At 40.0% G+C, this 23,264-nt stretch overlaps 1 protein-coding gene across 2 annotated transcripts in view; it reads left to right on the top strand.

Annotated features, from left to right (window-relative positions):
- septin3 (septin 3) overlaps positions 1–11,544 on the top strand; it is a 29,945-nt gene extending 18,401 nt beyond the window's left edge. For both annotated transcript variants that reach the window (XM_072383372.1, XM_072383371.1), the window contains exons 4-10: positions 6,353–6,434; positions 7,212–7,349; positions 7,801–7,918; positions 8,127–8,222; positions 8,412–8,508; positions 8,610–8,661; positions 9,417–11,544. In XM_072383372.1, coding sequence (XP_072239473.1) covers positions 6,353–6,434; positions 7,212–7,349; positions 7,801–7,918; positions 8,127–8,222; positions 8,412–8,508; positions 8,610–8,661; positions 9,417–9,546 — 713 coding nt within the window. In that variant the 3' untranslated portion in view covers positions 9,547–11,544. The remainder of the gene's footprint in view (positions 1–6,352; positions 6,435–7,211; positions 7,350–7,800; positions 7,919–8,126; positions 8,223–8,411; positions 8,509–8,609; positions 8,662–9,416) is intronic.
- Positions 11,545–23,264: the final 11,720 nt, after the last annotated feature.

Raw genomic sequence — 23,264 nt, 5'->3', positions numbered from 1 at the left:
CTATTGGACCCAAGGGTCCTCCTACCTCTGCGGTCAGCCTGTGTTAAGGAAGTGTGGGTGATTCATTGTAATGCATCATCTTTAGTTGTGTTACTCTGTGCTTCATATCATAGAATTTGGAGTACTATTATAAGGGCAGTGACTAACAATACTCAGCTGGTTCCTTTTAGCCCATAAAATCCTGGTAATCTGAATGGATGCCACGGCCGTTGTCTGTCCATTTTTCCTGTTCTATTTTAGCCACACCCTATGTTCTTGTTTTAGCTGTTTTCTTCACTGAGGTTGAGACGAACACCCTCCTGTTGAGAGAATCCTCCTTTGTAGTCAGACTTATGCCTCAGAACGGTGGTGGGTAACTAATCTTTCCCTTTTTCTGAAGGTCGTGGCCTTACTGGTTTACAGTGTGATAAGTGAATCCAGGAAGTCCTTTCTGCTATTTTAGCTGCTGTGGGTGTTGTAAGTAATACCTTATATGGACCTTCCCACCTTGGGCTGGACCATTTCCTTTTCTTTATCACTTTGATGAGGATCCAGTCTTCGGGTTTTGCTGTCTTCAGAGATTCCTCCATAGGTTCATCTGGAACAGAATTGACAGAAGAGATCTTTCTACACTTGTTTTGCACATATTTGACATGTTAGACAAAACTTTGAGTAATTAATAAAGCCATACATTGTAAAAACCTGGTTTATTATTACTACCATCCCTCCTGTTGAGACATGGTCCATGGTTCAGTACTGCAGCATATTTAAACAAGCTTTTTGGCAATATGGGTTTTCCTTCAGGTCATTCATATAAGTCTGACTGTTCGTTGTAAGCGGCACCTTTATTTTGCCACATGTTTGTGTGGCTGCTTTTAGCATATCACATAACACTTGATAGTTTATTTCTATTTTACTCATTCTACTCAATGTTTTACTCTTTAATTAATATTTATCTGCAGGGTTAGAAACTGCAAATAGTATAAATATATTACTCCACTGGTCACTGTGGCTGTTTTAAATGCACCATAAAAACAAACCTTGACTAGTTATCCTAATAATCTAACTCACTTTAAACCTTTCTGTAAAGCACTTTGCTGCTCTGTTATGAGAACAGATAAACTGCTTCACAGATGTGCTGCAGTTAAATAGTTAAATGGTTTAATAAGATCAAATATAAATACTGATTAGGGCTGCCACAAATGATTATTTTAATAGTCGACTAATCACTGATTATTTTTTTCAATTAGTCGACATATCGGATCATACGTTTATTGAATGTAAAACATACAGCTTATGCACCAGGATGCAGCTGCTCTTATAATAACCATCATTATCTTTCAGCTTGGAGTGTTTAAGGTATATATGCCAACTAAAAAAAAGACAATTAATATCATAGTTCATTAACCCTTTCATGAAATATGCAGCTTGTTGCAACAAACAATTATTTAACTCTGTAGCAAACATACAAAAATAAATACTTAAGTTTTAAGTGTTTTCTTTCCTTCACTTGTCTCTGGCATCAAACATAGCTGCATTTAAATCAAATGAGGTGGGCACCTGAAACTAATGAATTATTCACAAAAGGTTTTGGTCTCACTGACTCAAATATAACACCAACGTGTTCAGTATGGACTCAGTCTGGACATTTGCTTGCTGAGGTGTGCATGTAGCTAGCTTTGTAACAAAGCCGTCCATTGAAGATGGACGTACTTTTTTAGCACTGAAACATAACGTTAGAAAACATTAGCATTCCTATTCAAACACATCCCTGTTATAACGTTACAGAAAACTCATGAAATATGTGTGCTAAGGCTAATTAATCAAATCATCATCACTAATGTTAACGTTTACAGCTATCAATATGAGTAAGTAGCAAGTTAACTCTCTGTTTACTCTCATTTTAGCAGCTAACTAGCCAGTTAGCTTAACAAGATGATGGTCCCTCTTCACAATCAGCCACAACAACGTGCTTCCTTTTCAGGTGCTCGTGCATCGTCGTTGTGCTGCCGTGGAAGGAAAATTCTGCCTTACAGATATTGCATTGCACACATTTGTTTTTAGTTTTCTTAAAATTCTCCCACACTTTTGGTTACATGCTGCCATTCCGACATCTCGCCATTCCGGCGACACTTAATTTTTTATCAAACGTCCCGTCATTCCGACACTTTTTTCCTTCTATGGTCGGAATGGCGGTATGTTTTTTTTTGTTTGTTTTTTTTTAACATACCGCCATTCCGACAGTTCCTTTTAATAGCCTATGTTTTACCCAAAACATTTTGCACTAATGATATGCCGGCGCAAATACGCCCTAAAGTTTGCCGCACAAACTCTGCACATACAGAGGCCACAGCCTCGCAAACAAACTTTAATAATCTATTATCAAAATCCCCTGAAATTTCAAATATAATAATACAGATATTAATGTTACTCTGACGAGACTGAAACTGATTAAGCAGAAATACAGTGTCAGTGAGCTGTCACGGCAGCCAGCTGGAGCGGAGCTCTCCACAGAGCCCATGCGTCTTTTGCACGCTGTCATCATATGCAAAAGTAATAATTGCAATTACAGATATCATGGCTACTGCACAGGACACAGTTGCGAGCACTCTGCCTTGCCTTGCCAATAGAAGAGGAGAGAAATAACAGCATAGAACGTATAAAACAACAAAATGCAGTAAAAACGTTTATTCATGTTATTCACGTGATTTATGAGTACTCGCTCCACTTATGGGAAGCGCGGATGGGCTTTGCGCATTTGGCACAAACACACAGCCGTTGCGCAAGGCTTTATACAGCCTGTTGATATCTTAGGCAAGGCAAGGCAAGGCAAGTTTATTTGTATAGCACAATTCAACAACAAGGTGATTCAAAGTGCTTCACATAGACATTAAAACAGAAGAAATAAAAGGCATGATTTAAAATTTAAACAAAAGAAGGAAATAAGAACAATAGATAAAATCAGAAAAAATTATATATATGAAAGATAAAATCAGGAGTTAAAACATGATTCCGTTTTGAAACTCAAGCTTATTCAAATGCAGCGGAAAATAGATGTGTCTTCAACCTGGACATAAATGCACTGAGTGTTTCAGCTGATCTGAGGCTTTCTGGGAGTTTGTTCCAGACATGTGGAGCATAGAAGCTGAATACAGCTTCTCCATGTCTGGTTCTGACTCTGGGAACTGATAAAAAACTGGATCCAGATGACCTGGATCCAGCTTTATAGACCAGCATCAGAACTTTAAAGTCTATCCTCTGATGGACAGGCAGCCAGTGTAAAGACTTCAGAGCTGGACTGATGTGCTCCACTTTTTTGGTCTTAGTGAGGACTCGAGCAGCTGAGTTCTGGATGAGCTGCAGTTGTCTAACTGACTTTTTAGGCAGACCTGTAAAGATGCTATTACAATAATCAAGCCTACTAAAGATGAATGCATGGACTAGCTTTTCCAGGTCCTGCTGAGACATCAGATCTTTTAGCCTTGATATATTCTTAAGGTGATAGTAGGCTGACTTTGTTATTGCCTTAATGTGTCTTAAGGACCTAGCTGTGTCTACATGAACTGAATTACTCAGTCTTATTGTAATTTAGCCATTAATCCAATCTGATGGCACTCAGTAACTGACTGAGACACTACTGAATAACTACCATCCAACACAGTTTATACACACATAACATTCATATGCATACTAATGAACAAATAAACAAAACTGGATTTATTTATCGCGGGTTCCTCGTCGCGATTTCTCTTAAGTTTTTTAAGGTGTGCACAGAGTTATTTATATCCGTAGTCTTCTCACACAGACTATGGACTCACTCGCATTTAACTTCACTGGTTTCACAGGTCTTAGTTGAAAGCTACTACTCCCTGGTACCTACTTAGCTGCACTTGCAAAAGTAGGTCTTAGGTCTTAGTTGAGTATCACACATTTATATTGTGATAGTGCCATCGTTGAGTGCAGATCTGAAAAGAGGCAGACCCATAGAAAGAGAGGGAAAGAGTGGACTGAGAGGGTCCCTAAAACATTTCAACATGATTAGAGGTGTAAACTCGTGGTGGAAAAAAGAAGCTGTTGTACTGTATTTCTGTGGTACTTTGACCAAAACATAGAATTCATTAGGGCCTTAGGAAATGACGTGAACTTGTGAAAAAAGTACAGTGTGTGCACTCACTCTACTTGTAGGGCAGAGGGATTTAAAGTCTGGAAAAGAGAAGGTGATACATGGAACGCCTTCTCCTAGCTAATTAGGTTAATTGGCAGCAGGTCAGTAACATTGTAAGATATAAAAAGAGCATGTCAGAGAGGCTAAGGGGGAGGGTTCATCACTCCGAGAGTGTGAGCAGATAGTCGAACAACTAAAGAATAAAGTCTCTCAATGCTATGTTGCGGCTTACTTGTGGATTTCATCATCTCCAGTACACAAGATCATTAGAACCACTATAAACATTTGGTGCATTATGAGACAACAAATTCGACAAAAGGGACCATCTTAAGCAGCTAGAATCCCATTTTTCTCACATTGTAAGTGTACAGTCTTTGTTGTGCACAATGTATGTTTGCCTCTTACTTCTTCATTATATGAGCTTCACGGGTATTAAAAAGTAACAAAACTTAACATAATTTCACAAATAAATGCCACATTTTAACCTTGTTTGTTTGTCTGGCCTGATACAAGATAGACAGATATACATGACAGGGCCCTAATTAGAAGCCGAAAATGTTTGCTGCCACAATGCACGACAATTTCAGAAGTAAGATTGTTTCCATGGTAACAATCATTTACCCAGCTTGAAGAATGGCATAAAGAGTCAAACATAGCTCAACTTGTGGGTTGTGAATGGTGCTGTGCGGCCATGATGCCGCTTTGAAACGATCTACAATACAGAGCCATCGAGACCTATTCATCGCTGCTCTGTTTGGTATTTGAAAATGTCTGACCTTGGTACCCCCCTCCCTGTATAAGCATCAGATCAGTGACTGGCAGACAGCTACTGTCTTCAGTATGTGGCGTGCTGGACTGTGCTCATCACAGCATGCGTCCATGGTGACTTTCCAGCACCAGGAAAACTGTGGGGATTTGCAAAATCCTCCCCACTGAGCACAGCGTTTGGTTGCTACAGTTTACACGATCATGCACACACGGCCTCCGGCTGTGAGTGACCTGACATCATTATGCTCTCTGGATTCAGAGCTGCTGCAGAGAGACACGGGAGAAGCGTGGCCTTCTGTGCAAGTGTAGAAATGAATTTCGGTTAAATTCTTTGCTGAATGCTGTTTTATACTTGTTGAATAACAAAGTGTTTGATCCTCTATGAATGAATGCCTCTAGTTAAAGGCGATAAATCGTGCTTGAACACAGCCATTTCTCTGATTCCTTTTTGTAAATGCTCTCACTTTGAAAACCAACATCAACAAGCAATTGTTTTGCTTCTTGAGAGCATTTTTATTTTTCTCTGAAATGCTCTTGGGCAGAATTCACCAGGGTGGCCAAGTCTTGGACAAAATGGCCGTTATCAAACACTTGTATTTGATTTTGTTTAGTACTGAATTATTCAGTTTGAGAGAATTCTACAATGTTTTTACATCCCTTGCCAGGCTCATAGGCATCCACAAACAGAAGCATATGCAGTATAAAACGGGTTTATTCTGTCGGCTTGACTGATTCTGAGCCATGACATCGCTTTTGTATAACTTATGATCTATTTTTATTGAGAATGATCAGTCAGATGCTGCAAACATCTAATTAGCCATTTGTAAAACATGACTTTGACATGGAAATGATCTGATCTTACGCATTCTTTGATGAAAAAACGATTGTGGCAGAGAGACCAAACACCAGAACTTGATCAAGGGGAATGGCAGAATATTTCTTTCTATAATAGAACCAAGAGGAAAATCCTACAATACATGATTATACATAATACCCGACTATATTATCACTCTCAGTCTCCAGCACTCTCCGACTTGAACTTGCCTGCTTAGAGTTTGGGAATGAACTTAAGTTCAAACTTTTCTGGGTTAAAGATGTAGGGCTCCTGAGTCGCTGGTGTGGTGTGATCATTTCCTACGGCACTGTACGCTGTCTGCTAAGGGTTCACACTCTGTTGTTATGGTTCGGTTGATCACAGCTGCCATTGTTCCTCTGAGACACTGGACAGCGGCTGAATCTCCAGACTTGACAGTGGACACTGGTGGAGACCATGTCTTCTGAATCAGTGCTTGGTTGATTAAAACATAACAGTCAATGAAAATATGCAAAAAGGTCTCCACGGGATATTGTTCCAACTCTAATTGTACATTAGAGATAAATCAATTGCATGATGTTTGTGATATTTCTATATTCAAAATCTTTTGTTTTCTTGTCCAATAGTGATCGAGGAGGGCGGTGTGAAAATGAAGCTGACGGTTGTCGACACCCCAGGATTTGGAGACCAAATCAATAATGACAACTGGTGGGTTTTTGTAGTTCTGAAATCCTCCAAACCTCCTAAAACTACCTTATCCTACCAAGAGCCGTTTTCAGTTCAGGAGTCCCTCATTTCTTTGCATTTTGCTCCTTTGGACCTCGAGTGCTTTTTCACTCGTTTTCAATCCACTCCGTGTGCCAGAGCATATTCAGAGGAATGTGTTTGTTTGTTAAGCTACTTAACACTGACCTATGGATCATTCAAGCATTAGAAAGGCAGCTGACTCAAGGTATCAACCAGTGTTGTGTTTGCCCATAACAGACAATTCAGCAAATAAGCCGTTCTAAGTAGTCTCTTCGAACACTTAGTGACTCGCAGCCTGTCACAAACGCACTTCATTTGTCATCAAATGCATATCTCAGCATGGTGTGCAGTGTGTCCATTAAAAAAAATATCGACAGCAAATGATCAGCATCTGAAAATTATGTCTTTAAAGAGAAAGAGAGGAAAAATACAGCAGAGATCTGGGGGGGGGGTAAGAGGGTTCAGACTGTGTTGAAGAATAAAGGTGCTCATACCAAATGTTGAATGTAAGGCTTGTTAGAATTGCACACACTCTGGTTTTGCTTCATATACTATATTTTCATTGATGTTTGCACACGTTTCAATACATCACTGCACCAGTTTCCCGTTTCTCTGGCAATATATAAAGAAATGAGGGGCGGCTCAAGACTGTCGCACAACACCGTAGTTCCAATATCTAGATTGAAAATGCAGCAGGAACGTTTCTTCTCAAGCTGACCTGCTCTGTCGTGCTTGCAGCTGGGAGCCCATTTCCAAGTACATCAATGAGCAGTTTGAGAAATTCCTGAAGGAGGAGGTCAACATCACCCGAAAGAGGCGCATTCCTGACACCAGGGTGCACTGCTGTCTCTATTTTATTTCCCCAACTGGACACTCGTGAGTAAAGCTTTGGCAGAACTCGAGCTAAGAGGAGTTTGAAATGTTTTGGTGGAAAAAAACACATGCGAGCAGACAGTCTTCATGCCCTTTAGTCCAAAAAACCTTCGACATTTAAAAAATGAAGTTTTAAAAAAACTTAGCTGTTGCTGACAACTGTGAAATTCCTCTTTAGTGGATAAATGGATACAGTCTTTTGTCACACTTTCAGCAGGAGAGATTTAGACCAGCAGGATGTTATGTGTGCTGTCAAATAAGAATTTAAACACAACCTTTGTCCAATCATAAGCCCACTTTTCAAGAGCAATCTTTTGTAACTGCTTCAAAACCGAGTAAAGCTAACGAGACACTAAAAATAGGTGCTTCCTCGCTGTGTTTGTTCCCCTGGTCAACTTTTCGTTGTTTTATACGAGCTGCCCTGACTCACTCTCACTCTGTCCATCTGCACCAGTCTTCGGCAGCTGGACGTCGAGTTCATGAAGAGCTTGTGTCACGCAGTCAACATCATTCCTGTTATTGCCAAAGCCGACACAATGACCATCGAGGAACGACATGAGTTCAAACAGCGGGTGAGTTTCACCAACTTCAGATGGGCTCCGTGCTGCTCTTTAAAGCTGCTCTTGTAGCTCATTTTATTTGTGCAGTGGAAAGTCAGCTTATTCTGCACAGAGTAGGGCATCTACATCAAACGTGTTAAAGCAAGGTGTCGCGGCCGGTTCTATATGCACGACCTCTTTTCTCTTTGTTTGATTTTCTTCGCTTGGATTTGTGCTGTAGATAAGAAAGGAGCTGGAGATGGGTGGAATTGAGTTTTACCCGCAGAAAGAGTTTGATGATGATATGGAGGACAAGAGCGACAACGACAAGATCAGAGTGAGTAGTCCTGGTCTTTCACATCCCACATGTAGCTCCCGCCTGCCCTGTCCATCCAGTCCCTACAACCTTAACTCCCCTCCTCTCAGAGGAATGTCAGGGCAGTGGGGCATAGTGTGGGCTGGTTTCATCTCATGAACCCTGGGCAGCTTTCTTCAGTGTGCTGTGTTTAAATGTCTTCATCCACAGGAAACAATGCCCTTTGCAGTGGTGGGGAGCGATAAGGAATATCAAGTGAACGGAAAGCGAGTTCTGGGGAGGAAGACACCGTGGGGAATCATAGAGGGTGAGTGCTTGTGTTGAAATTAATCTCAGCAGCTTTGCCGCAGACTTGATGTTGATTGTCATGTGATTCTGTTTTTTTGTTTGTTCGTTTGTTTGTTCTAGTTGAAAATCCAAACCATTGTGAGTTTGCTCAACTGAGAGATTTCCTGATCAGGTAAAGTAGTGTTTTACGTAGATATTCAAATCCTTATGCAATGACATGGAATAAAGACGTAACTGGAAAAAAATGGAATTTGCCAAATGTGTATAATGAGAATGTGAAGCTGATGTTACTTGGTGATGTATCGTGGGGATTTGAGCATCCGTACTAGTGAAAGTGTGGCCTTTTTAGGCTCACATTGCAGGTCCGACGTGGTTTTAACAAGTTCCGAGTTGAGCAAAATTATTCAACACACGTCAGGATTGTTTATTCAGTTCACAGGGAACAGAGAGCATCCCTCACACGATGGTGCTCCCAACCCAACATACAGCACGGTGTGATGTCGTTTCCCATTCCTTATTTTGAAAGTGAAACACATCCGGTGCTAAAAAGTAATATAATAACGCAGTTTGAGTACTTTATTGTGCTTCTGTTTTAAAGAAGGAAGACAGTACAATGAGATCGCACTGTCCCAGACCCCAAAGGAACTGCTTCTGTTGTTTGGATGTAATAAGCCTCCGCAGACCGTAGAAATTCTATTAAGAAAAGTTATGAGCAGAATCTGGGACTTTGAATATATAAATGTACTTTCTAGTAACTGACACATAATCGTCATTGTGCTCCTTGTCATGTAGTTGGACTGGGGGGGTTTATAGGAGCATTATACTGCATTTGGAAAAAACAATCATTCTGATCCTTTCCCTGTTGCAAAATGATGTATACATAACCTGAAATCCATCCTCTGTGCTTTTTATTTTGGTCTGTTGCAGGTCTCACCTCCAGGATTTGAAGGAAGTTACTCATAACATTCACTATGAAACGTACCGTGCCAAGAGACTGAACGCGAACGGAGGTCTCCACCCCATATCTTCCAATGACACCCAAGAAAGCAACCTGTAGTCAGTGAAAGGAATAGTTCAGAAGGAGTGAAAAGAGTGCAATGAAGCTTATTGATTAAATCTATACAGTGTTTTAATCATTGTCACCTCAGCGTTGCTGCATGTGTGGAAAAATGTTCAACCTGTAACTTTCAGTCTGTAAAAATTGGTGTCATTTAATGTTCAAATTTCACCCAACCCTCCTTCATCCACCTTCCTCTCCATCAAACATATCAAACCCTCCTCTACTGTCATTTTAGAGTTGAACTATTTGGAAGCAAAGACTTAGTGCCATTCAAAAATGAGCATGTTACCTACTGCCTTTTCGTTTCCCATCAGCCAGGCAGTGTACTCACATTATCAACTGTATGAGAGGCTTTATTTTAAGTTCTAGCATTGCGTAGCAACTGACATCTGACTTTAGACAAAGAAAATGACTTGTTTTGAGTAATTAAACTCCCATGTATTAGCAACTCATTAGCAAACTCTGAAGCTAACTTAGAATTGTTTCTTTTAAAATTCTAAACAGCAGCCGTACATATGTGGGAATGATCCTTGTAGTTTTCCTGGCAGGAGGGCCTTACAGACGTTACAAGCTGTGCTGTCTTCTTTGTCCCCCACATTCACAAAGGAAACAAGTAAATGTTCTCTAATATTCAGTTCTCCTGTTTAGGCTTGAGGTTGCAGACTTACTTACTGAAGTTACTTTACACCTGCATACTGAGATGGGTTGCAGCTACAATATCAGAGTCCACAGGGTGAACGGCTGCATATTTTATTATTTGTAAGATTAAACATGATACAGCTCAGCCTAATTAGCTCGAGGAGGAAAGGAGAATTCCGCTCACACTTCACTGCTTTCGAACAGCACAACCCTTTCATCTGCTGACTTTGCTCTTGCAGTTGCACTCTCCGTGTTTTCGTCTCGATTGAGCAACAGACCTTTGGGTTTAACGCAGCATTTAATCTGATTTACAACAAAAATTTAATTGATTTAATCTAAAAAAAATAAAACTTTTAAATCTTTCTTATATGTAATGTTAAGTACAGAAGTCATTTTTTCCCCTGGACGCTCAACTCCTCACCTCACAGCTCAGCAGTCATGGCAGGGGACGGGAAAATGTCTCGCTACGCCAGTTTTTTGGATAGTTTGCAAAGTATGTGTGAACACAGCAGAGTTCCTGAGTATTTTTGCTGCCATTTTGGAATCAAGTTTCTGTTTCTCTCCACCTGGTGGCAGCAGTGTTACAGCAGGGAGCTCACGGAGCGAGAAAGAGGCTCCTCTGATGTTTAAGCTCCTGAGATTTTTGTGAAGAGTTTTTTCTTTTTTTTTCTTTAAATCATATCTGTCAAATCTAGTCTTATTTCATCTTAGTTTTACAGGGCTCGCCTCCTCCACCACTACCAGTGGTAACCAACATATCTCTCTGTTTCAGGTTTACATGAAACTTTAATATTAGCCCCAAGGTTACACACTTGAGCTGTAAACATGTTTACCAAGTTTTCTTCAGGAATTCTACATTTATACTGCTCTGCCATGTACAGCCTGCAGAACAAACATGCCAAAACTACAGAGTAATTTAGTCTCACAGTATAGAAATGAATTATTTTAGTGCAGAAATTGTGAGACATTGTTACAAAACAATCTCTTTCTATTGTATTTGTGCGTGCATGCTTGTGTCCATTCTGCCTGTTGGCTTACACCCAATCGTTTTTCCCATCACTGCACCTTTACATCAACTTACTACTCCTGAATGTGCGATGTGCACATTAAACTGATGTATCATAGGGTAAAATGCTGTGGTCTTAACCCCTGAAACTAAAGTGATGGCCCACCACACATAACTCTGCTCTTTCAGTCAGAGTAACGTCACAGTGTACATTTATTTAATGACCACTTTTCGCAAAGTTGCTGTGACTAGTGGTTGTTACTAGTGTCAGTGTTATCTGGACTTATTTATACATTGGTGTCTTATTCTTGTAATTTATTCTTTATCTAATAAAAGCACTTGTCCACGTTTTTAGAATTTTTCCTCATGATTCAAACACTTATGTTATCTGTATTTATATCTTTCCCTCAGACTTACAAATGAATGCTTGGGATATCTTTGCAGTTCTTGTGATAAATAATTGTGAGTTCTTGTTGATTGTCTTACCTGTCACTACGTAAAAAAAACACCAACCTAATTTTATGTATGTCGCCCACGTGCTGCCAAAACACCTCTACCAGTCTAAGCCTGAACATGTAAAACTCTGGAGGTATGTGGCACTGAGACAGTGGTGCAAGGATGGATCTCATAGATGGAGCTCGATCTGAGTGGAACTGAGAGGTGTGGACGCCGGGTCAAAGCGTTGGGCTCTTCAGGCAGTTCCTGTGCAGTTTTTGTGCGTTGTCCTCATAGTTTGTTAGAACTGTTTACGGTTTCACGCATAATGACATAGTTTAAAATAAAAAATCATCTGGTCCTGAGCCAGTCTTAAAATGAGGTAAATACAACCGTAGGTGAATTGTCATTCTACACCATGTCATTATTCATTTGACACAACCTAAAGCAAAATGCAGAAGCAGTGTGTGAAAAACTAATTAAAACCTTACTGCTTCCATCGGGATTAAAAAGATAAGTTGAATACAGCTGCTGCCAATTAAATGCTCTGGGTTCATTGATCATCAGCAGGTGTTTTGGCAGTTTGCTGGTCTGGAGCGTTCATGCGTGTATTGACACAATGCCAAGGAAGAAAGAGTAGCAATGATCGTTGAAAAGCGACTGTTGCTGCCTATCAGTGTGTGAAGAGTATGAAGACCATTTCCAAACTATTCCAAACTATTATTCTATAAACTGGAAAACATTCAAGACACTTACCAGACTTTTCAAGAGTGGACATCTCAGCAAGTTCACCCTAAGGTCTATGGAACGGTTAGAGAAATTGCTTATAACTGAAGAGCGACATCTCACTGTCAGAATGTTAAAGTTCATGACAGTGCATTTAGAAAAAGAGGTAGTATGGCTTGTTTGGAAGGGCTGCCAGGTAGAAATCCTCTTATATCTAAAAAAAAACATGGCAGCGCAGCTGAGGTTTGAAAAGTTGTATCTGAACACAGCACAAGACTTTTGGACAGACAGAATTATACTGGAGATGTTTGGTTATATTTGGCTGTGGAGGGTCCTTAGGAGAACTGTGCACATACAAATGCCAGAAAACCACAAACGTCATGTTGTAAAGAAGGCTATCGGCCTAATAAGGTACTTTAGAGAAGGAGAAGGCAGGAGAATAAATAGGATGTTCTTCACTGAACAATCCAAAGTGTACCCTCAGAAGTAGGATAATAAGATGAGAATTGACTCACCCAGGACCAAGACTGAACAATACTGCAAAAGCAAATGGAGGAAAGAGGCATCATATAACACCAATACTCCATGGCAAGTGGATCTGAGAGCTGACTATAGTATCCCCCAGAAGCAGAACCAGTGGCCATCACTGTGACAGACATCAAATAAATAGTCTCTAGCTTTAAGAGTTAGACTGCACCAGCCACTGATATGTTTTAAAACCACTGGCAAAAGAAACTAACGTCACTCTATGAATGTCTAGCAGCACAAATTATCCTGTCAGTGGATGAGACCCACCCAAAGTGTGGGTGGGTGGGTCTCATCCCAAAGTGTGATATCTCTCAAGGCTGGAGAGACCAAATAATGAATTCCATTCAATTACCTGCCTCTACACAATATGAAAGCCACTGGCAGGGAGCATATAGAATAGAAATAGAATAGAAAAATACTTTATTCATCCCCCAGTGGGGGAAATTCAAATGTGTCAAGTAGCTCAAAAAATTCTAAAATAAATTATAAATATTTACAATGATTGTATATTAAAATGTATCATAAAGATATATGTCTGATACCCCTCTGTCAGATTGTCAAAAAAGTGGTTACTGATACTGGTTCCAAAGTGAAAAAACCTTAAGCCACCTCCTCTACCTGGATGACATTGTGCTATATGCCAGGTCTCAGTGAGATATTGTCTCAATAAATATGGTCTAAGGATATCAAACAGAAGCTAAATTATGACTATCTCGCGGTCCCTCGTGCAAATGGAAACCACGAAGAGGCTGCAAGGAAGTCAGACACGACCAAGTATCCAGAAAATGGGAGGCAGAGCTTGAAGAGCCAGTTGAATAGGAAGTTAACAGTCTAACTTGTCAATCATCAGATCACTGATATTATAATCTCACCAAAGGAAGAGATATAAGCTTTTGATATCAAGACAAGAAAGCTACCCTCACTAGATGGAGGGAACAGGTCAGGGACAAGTGAGCTTCAGAAGAAGAAAAGGAAAAAAGAAAACATAGATCAAGAAATACATCAGGAAGAAAGCTCCCTGTGATGAACAAGTACTCGAATGCCTTAGGGGATAAGAGGGATAAGCCTCTGCATGGCATGTTGCACACATATATTTAAAAAATGTCTGTGATCAAGAAGTCCTACTAAGGGGTTAGAAAAGGCCTTAAAGGCAGCACGGAGGCACTAATCATGGCAGTACAAAAACAGGAGCTGAGTACAAGACCAAATGAGGCCAGTGTCTACCAAACCTGACGGGATCCCAGGTGCAGGCTGAGGGAAGCACCTTTAAATGTGGTTGTAAATGAAAGATCTGAGATTGTGTGGGACTTCCAGGTGCAAACCAGTTACACTCATGATAGATAACCAACCCAACATTGTGGTGGCTAACAAACTACAGAAGAAGGTAGTAGTGATAGCTGTAGCAGACCCAAGCGACAACAACGTCCAGAAGAAGGAACAAAAGAGGCTTTAAAAAACCAAGCACTGAAAAAAGGAATGGAAAAGGGAAGTGAAAGAAACAGTTTTGCCAGTGGAAATCAGAGCACTGAGGGCTTTGACTTTCCAACTGGGAGAATGCCGACAGGAGATGAGAGGAAGAATAATGAAGATTTTGCACTTCCATTTGGATAAACAAGAACCACAACCAACAGCAATAGAATAGGACCATACATGGACCCAGTTAGACTGAATATCAATCAGATCAGGCCTGAATGAGGTCCCTGTTGGTTCCCAATTACATTAAACTAGAGATCATTGAATTACTCTTGTTTTAGTTATAAAAAGGAAAGAAAAATAACTGAGGTCATAATGGCCTTTAGTTTTGGCTGTAGTTCATTTCCTGTTTCCTTGTTCAAGAAGTTGTTTGTTTTATTTTTCGATTCTGTGAATCAGTTATTTTTTTCCTTTTTGTCTGTTTTTTTCAGATCTTTGGCTTTCTGTTGTGTGTTTTGCATTTAAATTGGCATTTTCTTTTTATGTTGCTTTTGATCCAAGCAACGTAATATGCTCTTTCACCAATCTACCTCCACTGCACGAGTGTGCATGCAGTACAAAAATTAATCAAGTCGATTTTGTACTATTGGTCAGGGCTGTGGCCCACAACCCCTGGAATAAGAATGATTTTTTCAGGGGTACACTCTTGTCACGAGTACCCCTCCCTCAAAAAAGCTTGGCTCCCACAGATTTTCATCCAAGGTACACCACTCCTCGCCCCCAGCATTCTCCACTATCAGGTCCCTACACCAAGTGCCCAACCACTGCTGTTGTTTCTGGGTGAGTCAGTGGCCTCTCTGCTATCTGGGTGGATTGATGGTCTCTCTGTCTCTGAAGTAGTTGCTGCTTCTTTGTATGTCTCAAAGCTCATTCCTTCAGCTCATCCACAAATAGTTGCATTTGGTCTTGTAGGACCTCTTGAGCTTCTGTGAAAATGCCACGGTTGAATGACGTCTCTTCAGTCTGTATGCTAGCTCTTCAGTTGACTAGTGCCTCTCTGGTTCCACATATTGTTCTCAGGTCAGTCGCACAACAGCTGTTCCTATGATGGCCAACATAAAGACTGCTTTAAATTGTTAAATAGATCATCTGTCTTTTTCCCAGCTCCAGAGACTCAGCTGACCTGCCTATCGCTCCAGTCTTTGAGTTAGCTTACGCTGGCATTTCTCAAAACCCAAAGGTTGTCTGTTCTGTTCAATACCCAGCTGGCTTGAGTCTTCATTAATCTCCGTGGAGCATCAGTCTGACCTCTGCTATGTTGCAGGTAAGATGTGTAGCCTTCTGTCAGGACTGCCTTCTGCCCTGTGCACTGAGAAACAGCTCACCCAACTCTGATGTTCTGCCTTGGTCATCTTCCTCCTGCCCACCTTCCTGAGAGGTTCTAGCTCCATTGTCAACCCCCAGAGCATCTTTTGCTACCAGCCTCTTGTGTAGGGGTTTCTGGTGAAGGCCAGCCTACCGCCTTCCCCTTCATCACTGGCTACCATGCGGTTTAGTAGAAATAGTAGTGGGCATTCCAGTAAAATTTTGACTCGTTGCTGTTACACTAGTCAGGTGCTTTAATATCAATTGCAGTAGTTAGTAACGTGGACTGAACAAGTAAACAAAATGCCAGCATTACTGCCTTTAGTAGTAGTCGTAATAGCAGGGGCAGTAGAAGAACTTGAATGAAAAGCAATGTCATTTATATTAAAATAACAGGAATCACAGGGCTGAAACTAAAATGTGAGGGATTTTTTTTTTTATGAAGGGTATGGAGCCCATTTGATACTGAAACAGCCCATCGGAATAATTTGTCACATAGCGATTTTGTTGGGGAAGTGCCCTCACCTCTCCCCAACTCTTTTAATGGATCGTTCCATGATAATGTCTGGGGTCAACACGAAATAATCCATGTGAGACAGACAGTGGTTACAAAATACCAAACAAATGGATAAAAGTCTGACAGAGAGAAAAGGTGGAGTGGAAAAAGTCAAAGATTGAAAGAAAATAATCTGGTGAAGGAAACCTAAAGCCTAAAGCATGTAACCCCTGAGCTCTCTGCTTTGATGTCCATATTACTTGTTTTAGGAAAAAGATGATATTCTCTGTTGATTTACCAGTGAGAACTGCGCCAGTCCATGTGAAAATTGCCAGGGCTGAATTTTGTAATTGTTAAATACGCCAATTCCTGCTTAGACATCAAAAGAAACTGCAGACTCATGGTCAATCTTTTCTTTCTTCTTTTTTTTTTTTAAATTAAAGATCCCTTGAATCAACCTTGTTTAAAATGAATCAACCAAACAAACAAACACTGTTATGCAAGTTGAAAATCTCATACATTACTCGACCTTTTATTCATGGTCGACATCTTGACTTGTCATAGCATTAAAAGATCAGTTGAAAGGAATGACATTAAGCTGAGTTCCTTTTAGAGCCCCTAAAAACCTTGATTGATCAGGATGTAAAACAGCTGTGCCAATCATTAATGCACCTGTGCATATCCTGCAGGACATACTAAAATGTCTGCTGTGAAAAACATATTTTGCTCCCCAGTTGAAGAACCCTGCTATTTATCAAAGGGAGTTAAGAATATTTAGTAAACGCTCTTGAGATGTAAAAATGCAATTAGCGATGCCTAAAAAAAGTTTATATTGATAATTAAATTCAACAATTAAAAATGTAAGACCGATGTATGTTTATCGGTCAATAAACTTGATAAAATTAGCCATTACAGACTGCAAACAATTTCACTCTTTCAAGAAATACTTTTGAATTACTTCGACATTTAATTAGCATTTTCTCTGAACCATGGAGAAAGGCTGAGATGTATTGTGGAGCTGATGACTGGAGGTGATTATAACTTAAGAAGGGGTAAGTGCACATTCATTTGTTTCTGTACAGGCATGAGTCTGTGCTACTGTGTGTCGAGAGAACTTTAACTGAGACTGCTGATCTGAGGATGACATGGCTATCGTTGGAGCATGTAACCTGCTTGTGCTTTTTACAAGCTAAAAAATGTTGGTTCCTAGAACGTCCTAGGAATGTTTTTTTTTTTTTTTTTTTTTGGTTGTTGTTGTGGAAATTACAATTTTGTTTTAGTTGTCTGATTGAGTTCTGCCTCAGATATGTTAGCTTTTAATTCCATTATTTGGTTTCCCTAATGCTGTGATGGACCGGCGACCTATCCGGGGTGTACCCTGCCTCCCGCCTACTGACAGCTGGGATAGGCTCCAGCCCCCCACGACCCTGAGTGGCAGGAGTATAGAAAATGGATGATTGGGGGAGCAGTTTCCCTAATGCTCCCCCAATATCTGTAATGTGAGAATATTTTGGCTACTTTTGCAGAATGTTTGCATTTGGTTCCATTAATGTTCCCCAAAAACTAGTTTTTGAGGGTTAGCACTTGGTTTTAGGGTTAAAATTCTGTTATGGTAAAGGTTAGGGTTCTGTTGTGTTGTTGTGGTATTTTGCTGTGGTGGTTAGGGTTAGGATAAGGTGCTGGATGCTCTGTGACAATCCCAAATGTCAATATAAACCAGACGTGTGTGTTTGTGTGTGTGTTAGTAGCAGCATTTAGGAGGCCTCCACGCCTTCATCCTCCATCCGACTGTTCGTTAGCTTAGTTAATTTGCAACAAAGACAAACAATTAATTAAGCTTAATGAATTATGCATAAAGGCCCTTGGGAATAATAAACAAAAAAAACATTCCTTAAGTGACTAATAGGTTTACAAAGCAACCACCACTCTTTGTTTAAAGGGAAATGCTTGGATTTTTCTCTCTATAATATCATATTGTGGGGATCTGTGTCTTGTGTTCAGAGATTACATGTGTTGTTATCAGGCTTAACATAGATTAAACTAAATAGAATTGTTGCCAACATTGATCACAGATAAACAACACGTTCAAATAGCAGCTGCTCAAATACATGGATGCACAGATTGAACCACAGTAACTGTATCCATCCGCGGCTACACCCACTGTAGCAGGAAGAGTGACGCAGTGCACACAACCAGCAGCTGGATACCATCAAATCAGCTTTGAAAGGAAGCAATCAACATGAGTCCTTTGTCACATCCTTTTTAGTTTAGTGTAGAGTTTTTCACTTTATTGTAAATGTACTTTAACTGGATTGGGCCAGCGAACCAGATGCTCGTGGATTAGAAGCAGTATAAGCATATTGGAAGGGAATCCAAATTTATGCTCCAATTTATTTTGATGTAAAACATTTTGCATAATCACGAATAATATCATGAAGTAATAAAAAATTCATCCTGGAACACAGCTCTTTACCTTAGAAGGGATTCATATGTTCAGAGGATTTTAACGAATTTAATAGACGAAACTCAAACCTCACCTGTAATTACACTTACTCATCAGAGTGTGGCACTATGACGAGCCAGTTTTATTTGGTTGAAAGTGTTATGTAACACTCTTATTTTGTCCAAATTTTTTCCAGCATTTTAAAAGGAAAAACGATCTTTGAACAAAGTTAAGCTGAATGTTCTGGAGACTACTTCAATTCCTATTACACGGGCGCTCTTGCAGGAGATTGGTGAGATTGGTTAATCAGGCAGTTCATCTGTCTAACACTTTAGTTCAAAGTAACATCAATGACCACAGACCAGACTTTAACAGACCTGTTGGTGACATTCATGGTACCTAAACAATGATTTTTACAACATTCGCTCTTGCACACTGTATCACTGAGACATCCAAATCCTACCACAAGATTTTTCTGAGAAGTAACAGGCAGAATAACAATTTCCACTGGATAAATGTGTTCTTCAAAGGATGAATTTCCCATTTGGTGACCCTCTAGAGTTTTTGTTGTATAGGGCCACCATTATGCATTTGTAATTTAAAGACATTAGGAAATTGCCATGATATTAGCAACTCCTTAAAAGAAGAACTCATTTAATTTTACAAACCTTTTTTTTTTTTTTCTAAATCCAGTCCCTTGAGTTAAAGAACAGAAGCAAACATTTTATATTTTGAGAAGTACAGGGTTGGACTCAGAAACTCTGGTCCCTTGGCAAACAGTCATACGTAGAACTTCAATTGCCAAAACCTCCATCCTCCGTGGACTTTTTCAACTGTTTAAAACAGTTACACACGGTTTCACAAACTTGAATCTTCCCAAAGCTGAGCATATAACCATGGCAAAGCTGTTTTTTTTTTTTATATATATATTTTTTTAAAACCCAATTCAACATAAAACTGTCTGTGAACATTTTTCGAGGTAAGTCTTGCTAAAATGCCCATCCTGCCTCAAGGTGACACTGGTCCAACAACATTTCTTCAAAGCTTTATATTCTGTCATTGTCAAATTCAATTTGAAAAAAATGTACAATCAACAGTCACTATAGAAAATGATGATATTACTGGAGATGTTTTACTCATGATGGAAACTACATTTAACAAAACTCTTAAAGCTACATCGAAGACATCATAACATGGAACAGGTGGGATGCATAGGCAACAGGTTATATTTATTTGATCCCTTAGAACAACCAATCTATTTTCTTACTTAGATATTTTTATCAGGCATTTGACAGGGTCACCTTTCAAAGGGTAGCATTTGAAAGTAATGATCTTACTGAGCTGTAATTCACTCACAGAACTTGTAAGGATAATTCTTGTCAGGTCGAGATTTTACATTCAAACCTTGTGCGAGCCAAGCTGTTAGTAACTGATTGTGGGTCTTATGTCTCACTTACTGATTTCCCCCAAAGCAGGGGAAGGCAACAATATGATAGAAATGTCCGCAGGTGTAACGTCACGATGTTTGAGACTGAAAATGAGCAGAAAGGAAGAAATTCTTTATAGCAAAAGACCTTTAGGATGTTTATAGGTGACACAGCATGGTTCCGATGGAGCGCTCCTGAATAAACGGCAGCGTGAGAGAGTCATTATAAGAGAGACGTTACCAATGACTTCTGAGTCTTAAAAGCAGCACATAGGTAGGCCTAATTTCTTTTTGAAATGAGGCCTTGATGTAAATGGATTGAATTCAAAGTGAACTTAATTTCTTTGATGAAGATCATCAAAGACATACTTGGAGAAGAATAGGGAGACATGAACCACCTGAAAACTGTAAAGCGTGAGCTGGAAATATTCTGCTTTTGAGTTGTGTTGTGGCCAGGTGTAAAGGAAGCCTTAAATTAGATCATTGATCTTCAACAAATATAAAAAATAAGACAACAGGATTTTACGAAGACCAGGAATAAGTTGAACTTCTTTTCCCCATTCTGGAAGGTGGTGGACTACGGATACCTGGGTGTTCACCTGGACCAGTGTTTCTCAATCTTTGTCCTCAAGGCACTCCGCCCTGAGGACCAGGACTGAGAAACACTGACCTGGACAACATATTGGACTGGACACGCAACACTGAAACTGTTTACGGGGAGGGACAGAACAGACTCTACCTCTTAGGAACCTTAGGTCTTTCAATGTTTGCAACAAGATGATGCATATCTTCAGTAAGTCTGTGGAGGATGATGCAATCGGCTTTGTGGCCATATGTTGGGGATGCATCATAAGAACAGATGACTCAAAGAAGCTAAGCAAACTGATGAAGAAAGCTGGCTGTGTGCTGGGGACTAATCTGAAAGCCCTAAAGCTGATTGTGCAAGGAAGAATGCTGCACAACATGCTAATAATGGACAACACTCTACACCCTCTACACATCTTGATTAGACAGCGGGACTGGTACAGATCATTCCTGCCCACAACAAAAGCCTTACAGCGACTTCTTATAAGGACAAGTTGTTCTTAATTGTATCCATGTCCATCATGATCTATTTCTTCTTCTTATTGCAACAATATAATAATCTTTGGCGATTACTGAAGTATTATTGAATTAAACTGAATTTAAAGATCCAATGTAGACTTCCAAATTCTGCCTTGAATTATAAGGCAGCATTTGACTAAACCTGCCTTGAGGAGACTGAGGGAATCTGTTGGAAAGGCCTTCACGGTACCCTAACCTGGACATCACTCAAAATCAGTGAAGAGTCTTAAAAGATCACACTCAGAATGCTAAATGGCTTTTGGCTGGCTAGCACAAGACGGAACATCTATTACATGGGACATTTGCTAACAGCTGACACAGTGAGGTGCCTAAATTTGTGCACAAAACAGACGATATTCATTTTCACGAAACAAAATGTAACAATGTGTTTCTAATGGAAGAGGAGTTCAGTCATAATGTCTGCTTACTGCAGTTTTTTCCTATTTTTTTTTTTTCTTCAAAAAATCAATAAAGTATGTGTTTGCTCCAGGGTGCCCAAACTTTTGCAGCTATAGGTCACTTTTAACGTTAATCATGTGCAGAAGGCCACCACGTGCACACTGATGGTTTCTGTGGGTTCCACCTGCAAGACATCCTTCAGATGGAAAAGTTTATTAACTGGTTCTTCATGACTGAGCTGTTCAAAGAACAGCTTGTGCTCTGCAGTCCCTGCTGAATGGAAAGGTAAGGACCATTGTAGATTTTTTATTTTTTATTAAATGTTTTACTGACTGACTGAGGGGGTGACAACCTGTTACAAGACAAACCTTAACCATAGCGAAATTATTCATCCATCTAAAAGATTTAATCAGCCTGGTGACAACCAGTTTTGAAAAACAGGATGCATCCTGTGAATTCGATATTAATAACACCGTGGCACATCACCCACGTTTTCCAAGTCAGTCTCTTATTTTAACTGTCATTTAATGTCTGGAATGCAAATAAATTAACTTTTTTTTTTTTTTTATCAATTTTTAAAAAATGTTGGCTCCTTGCCAAATGATATACAGACATGAAATGACCAAACACACACAGGATAGTTTTATTATTATTTTGGTGTTATCATCTATGATCTGGCCGTTTATGAGCAGTCTTGGTTTATGTGCTGGCTAACGGAGCCTGTGATCCTCATAGTCTTTCCTCAACATCAGAGCAGTGTTGCACTAGCAACTGAAAATGCTTTTCCCTGCCTCTTACTCATTTACTACCACGCTTTCATCGCAGAAGCACTGTGCTGCAGTTAAGCCCAGCTGGATTTATAAATGCATGCAGGTGACAAAAGTCACTTCTTCCTATTGAACAGCACTGCAGATCTTGTGTGGTCTGGTGTGCGTGTAGGAGAGAGGAGAGAGGCACCATGGAAGAGGAGAGCACAGCTACACGCTCCCACTTCTGATCACAGGGGTTTTGTTGTATGAGCTTGCAAGGAGACTAACCATGACATAGATTACAGTAGGTGCAAAGGTTTAAAGTACAATAGTTCTTGTGCAAATGGACAAACATCTTAACGCCTATCATCAGAATATCCCCATTGTTCTCCCTCTAGTGGCCTTCTATTGAACTACAGGTTCTTCATGCAGAAGTGAGTCAACAAAATGGCTGACCTGTGTAATGTCAGAGGACAGCAACAAACACCTGCAATTCATGAATGTGATTGATCTGAGTTTCTGAAGAATACATGTAATGAAGAACTTGTTCTTGTCTTCTTCTCAGCAATCAACAAATCCTGGTGTGAACAATCGGTATGGTCAGTGACTTGTGCTTTAAAAAGAATCCCTGTGCAGTTTACCTCATTTGCTGAGTAAGTATTATCCCTACATGTGAGTTTTGTTTTCTAATGTCCTCTGTACCACTGTTCTGTAAAACAAAACAAAAAAACTCAATTCAACAAAGCGCAACCCTCTCAACGGTCACACCAAAGTTGGGTACTTGACCACATGTGGGACCACTCAGACACACCAACATGAACACAATGCAGGAACAAATAACCCCTTAATATCACAAATGTTTTCTTCAGTTTACAGGCAGTTTGGGGGCTGTTGCTCACTTGACTCCTCCTCCTCGGTATAACCCCTCCCCCTCAGACCGGGTTTTTGTCTGTCGCGCACAAATCACACGCACCCCTCCCTCTTCA

The sequence above is a fragment of the Leuresthes tenuis genome, unplaced genomic scaffold (genome assembly GCF_036924035.1).
Source record: "Leuresthes tenuis unplaced genomic scaffold, fLeuTen1.0.hap1 SCAF_4, whole genome shotgun sequence".
NCBI lineage: Eukaryota > Metazoa > Chordata > Actinopteri > Atheriniformes > Atherinopsidae > Leuresthes > Leuresthes tenuis.
The sequence above is the reverse complement of the archived record's forward strand: the minus strand, read 5'-3'. Positions and strand labels throughout refer to the sequence as shown.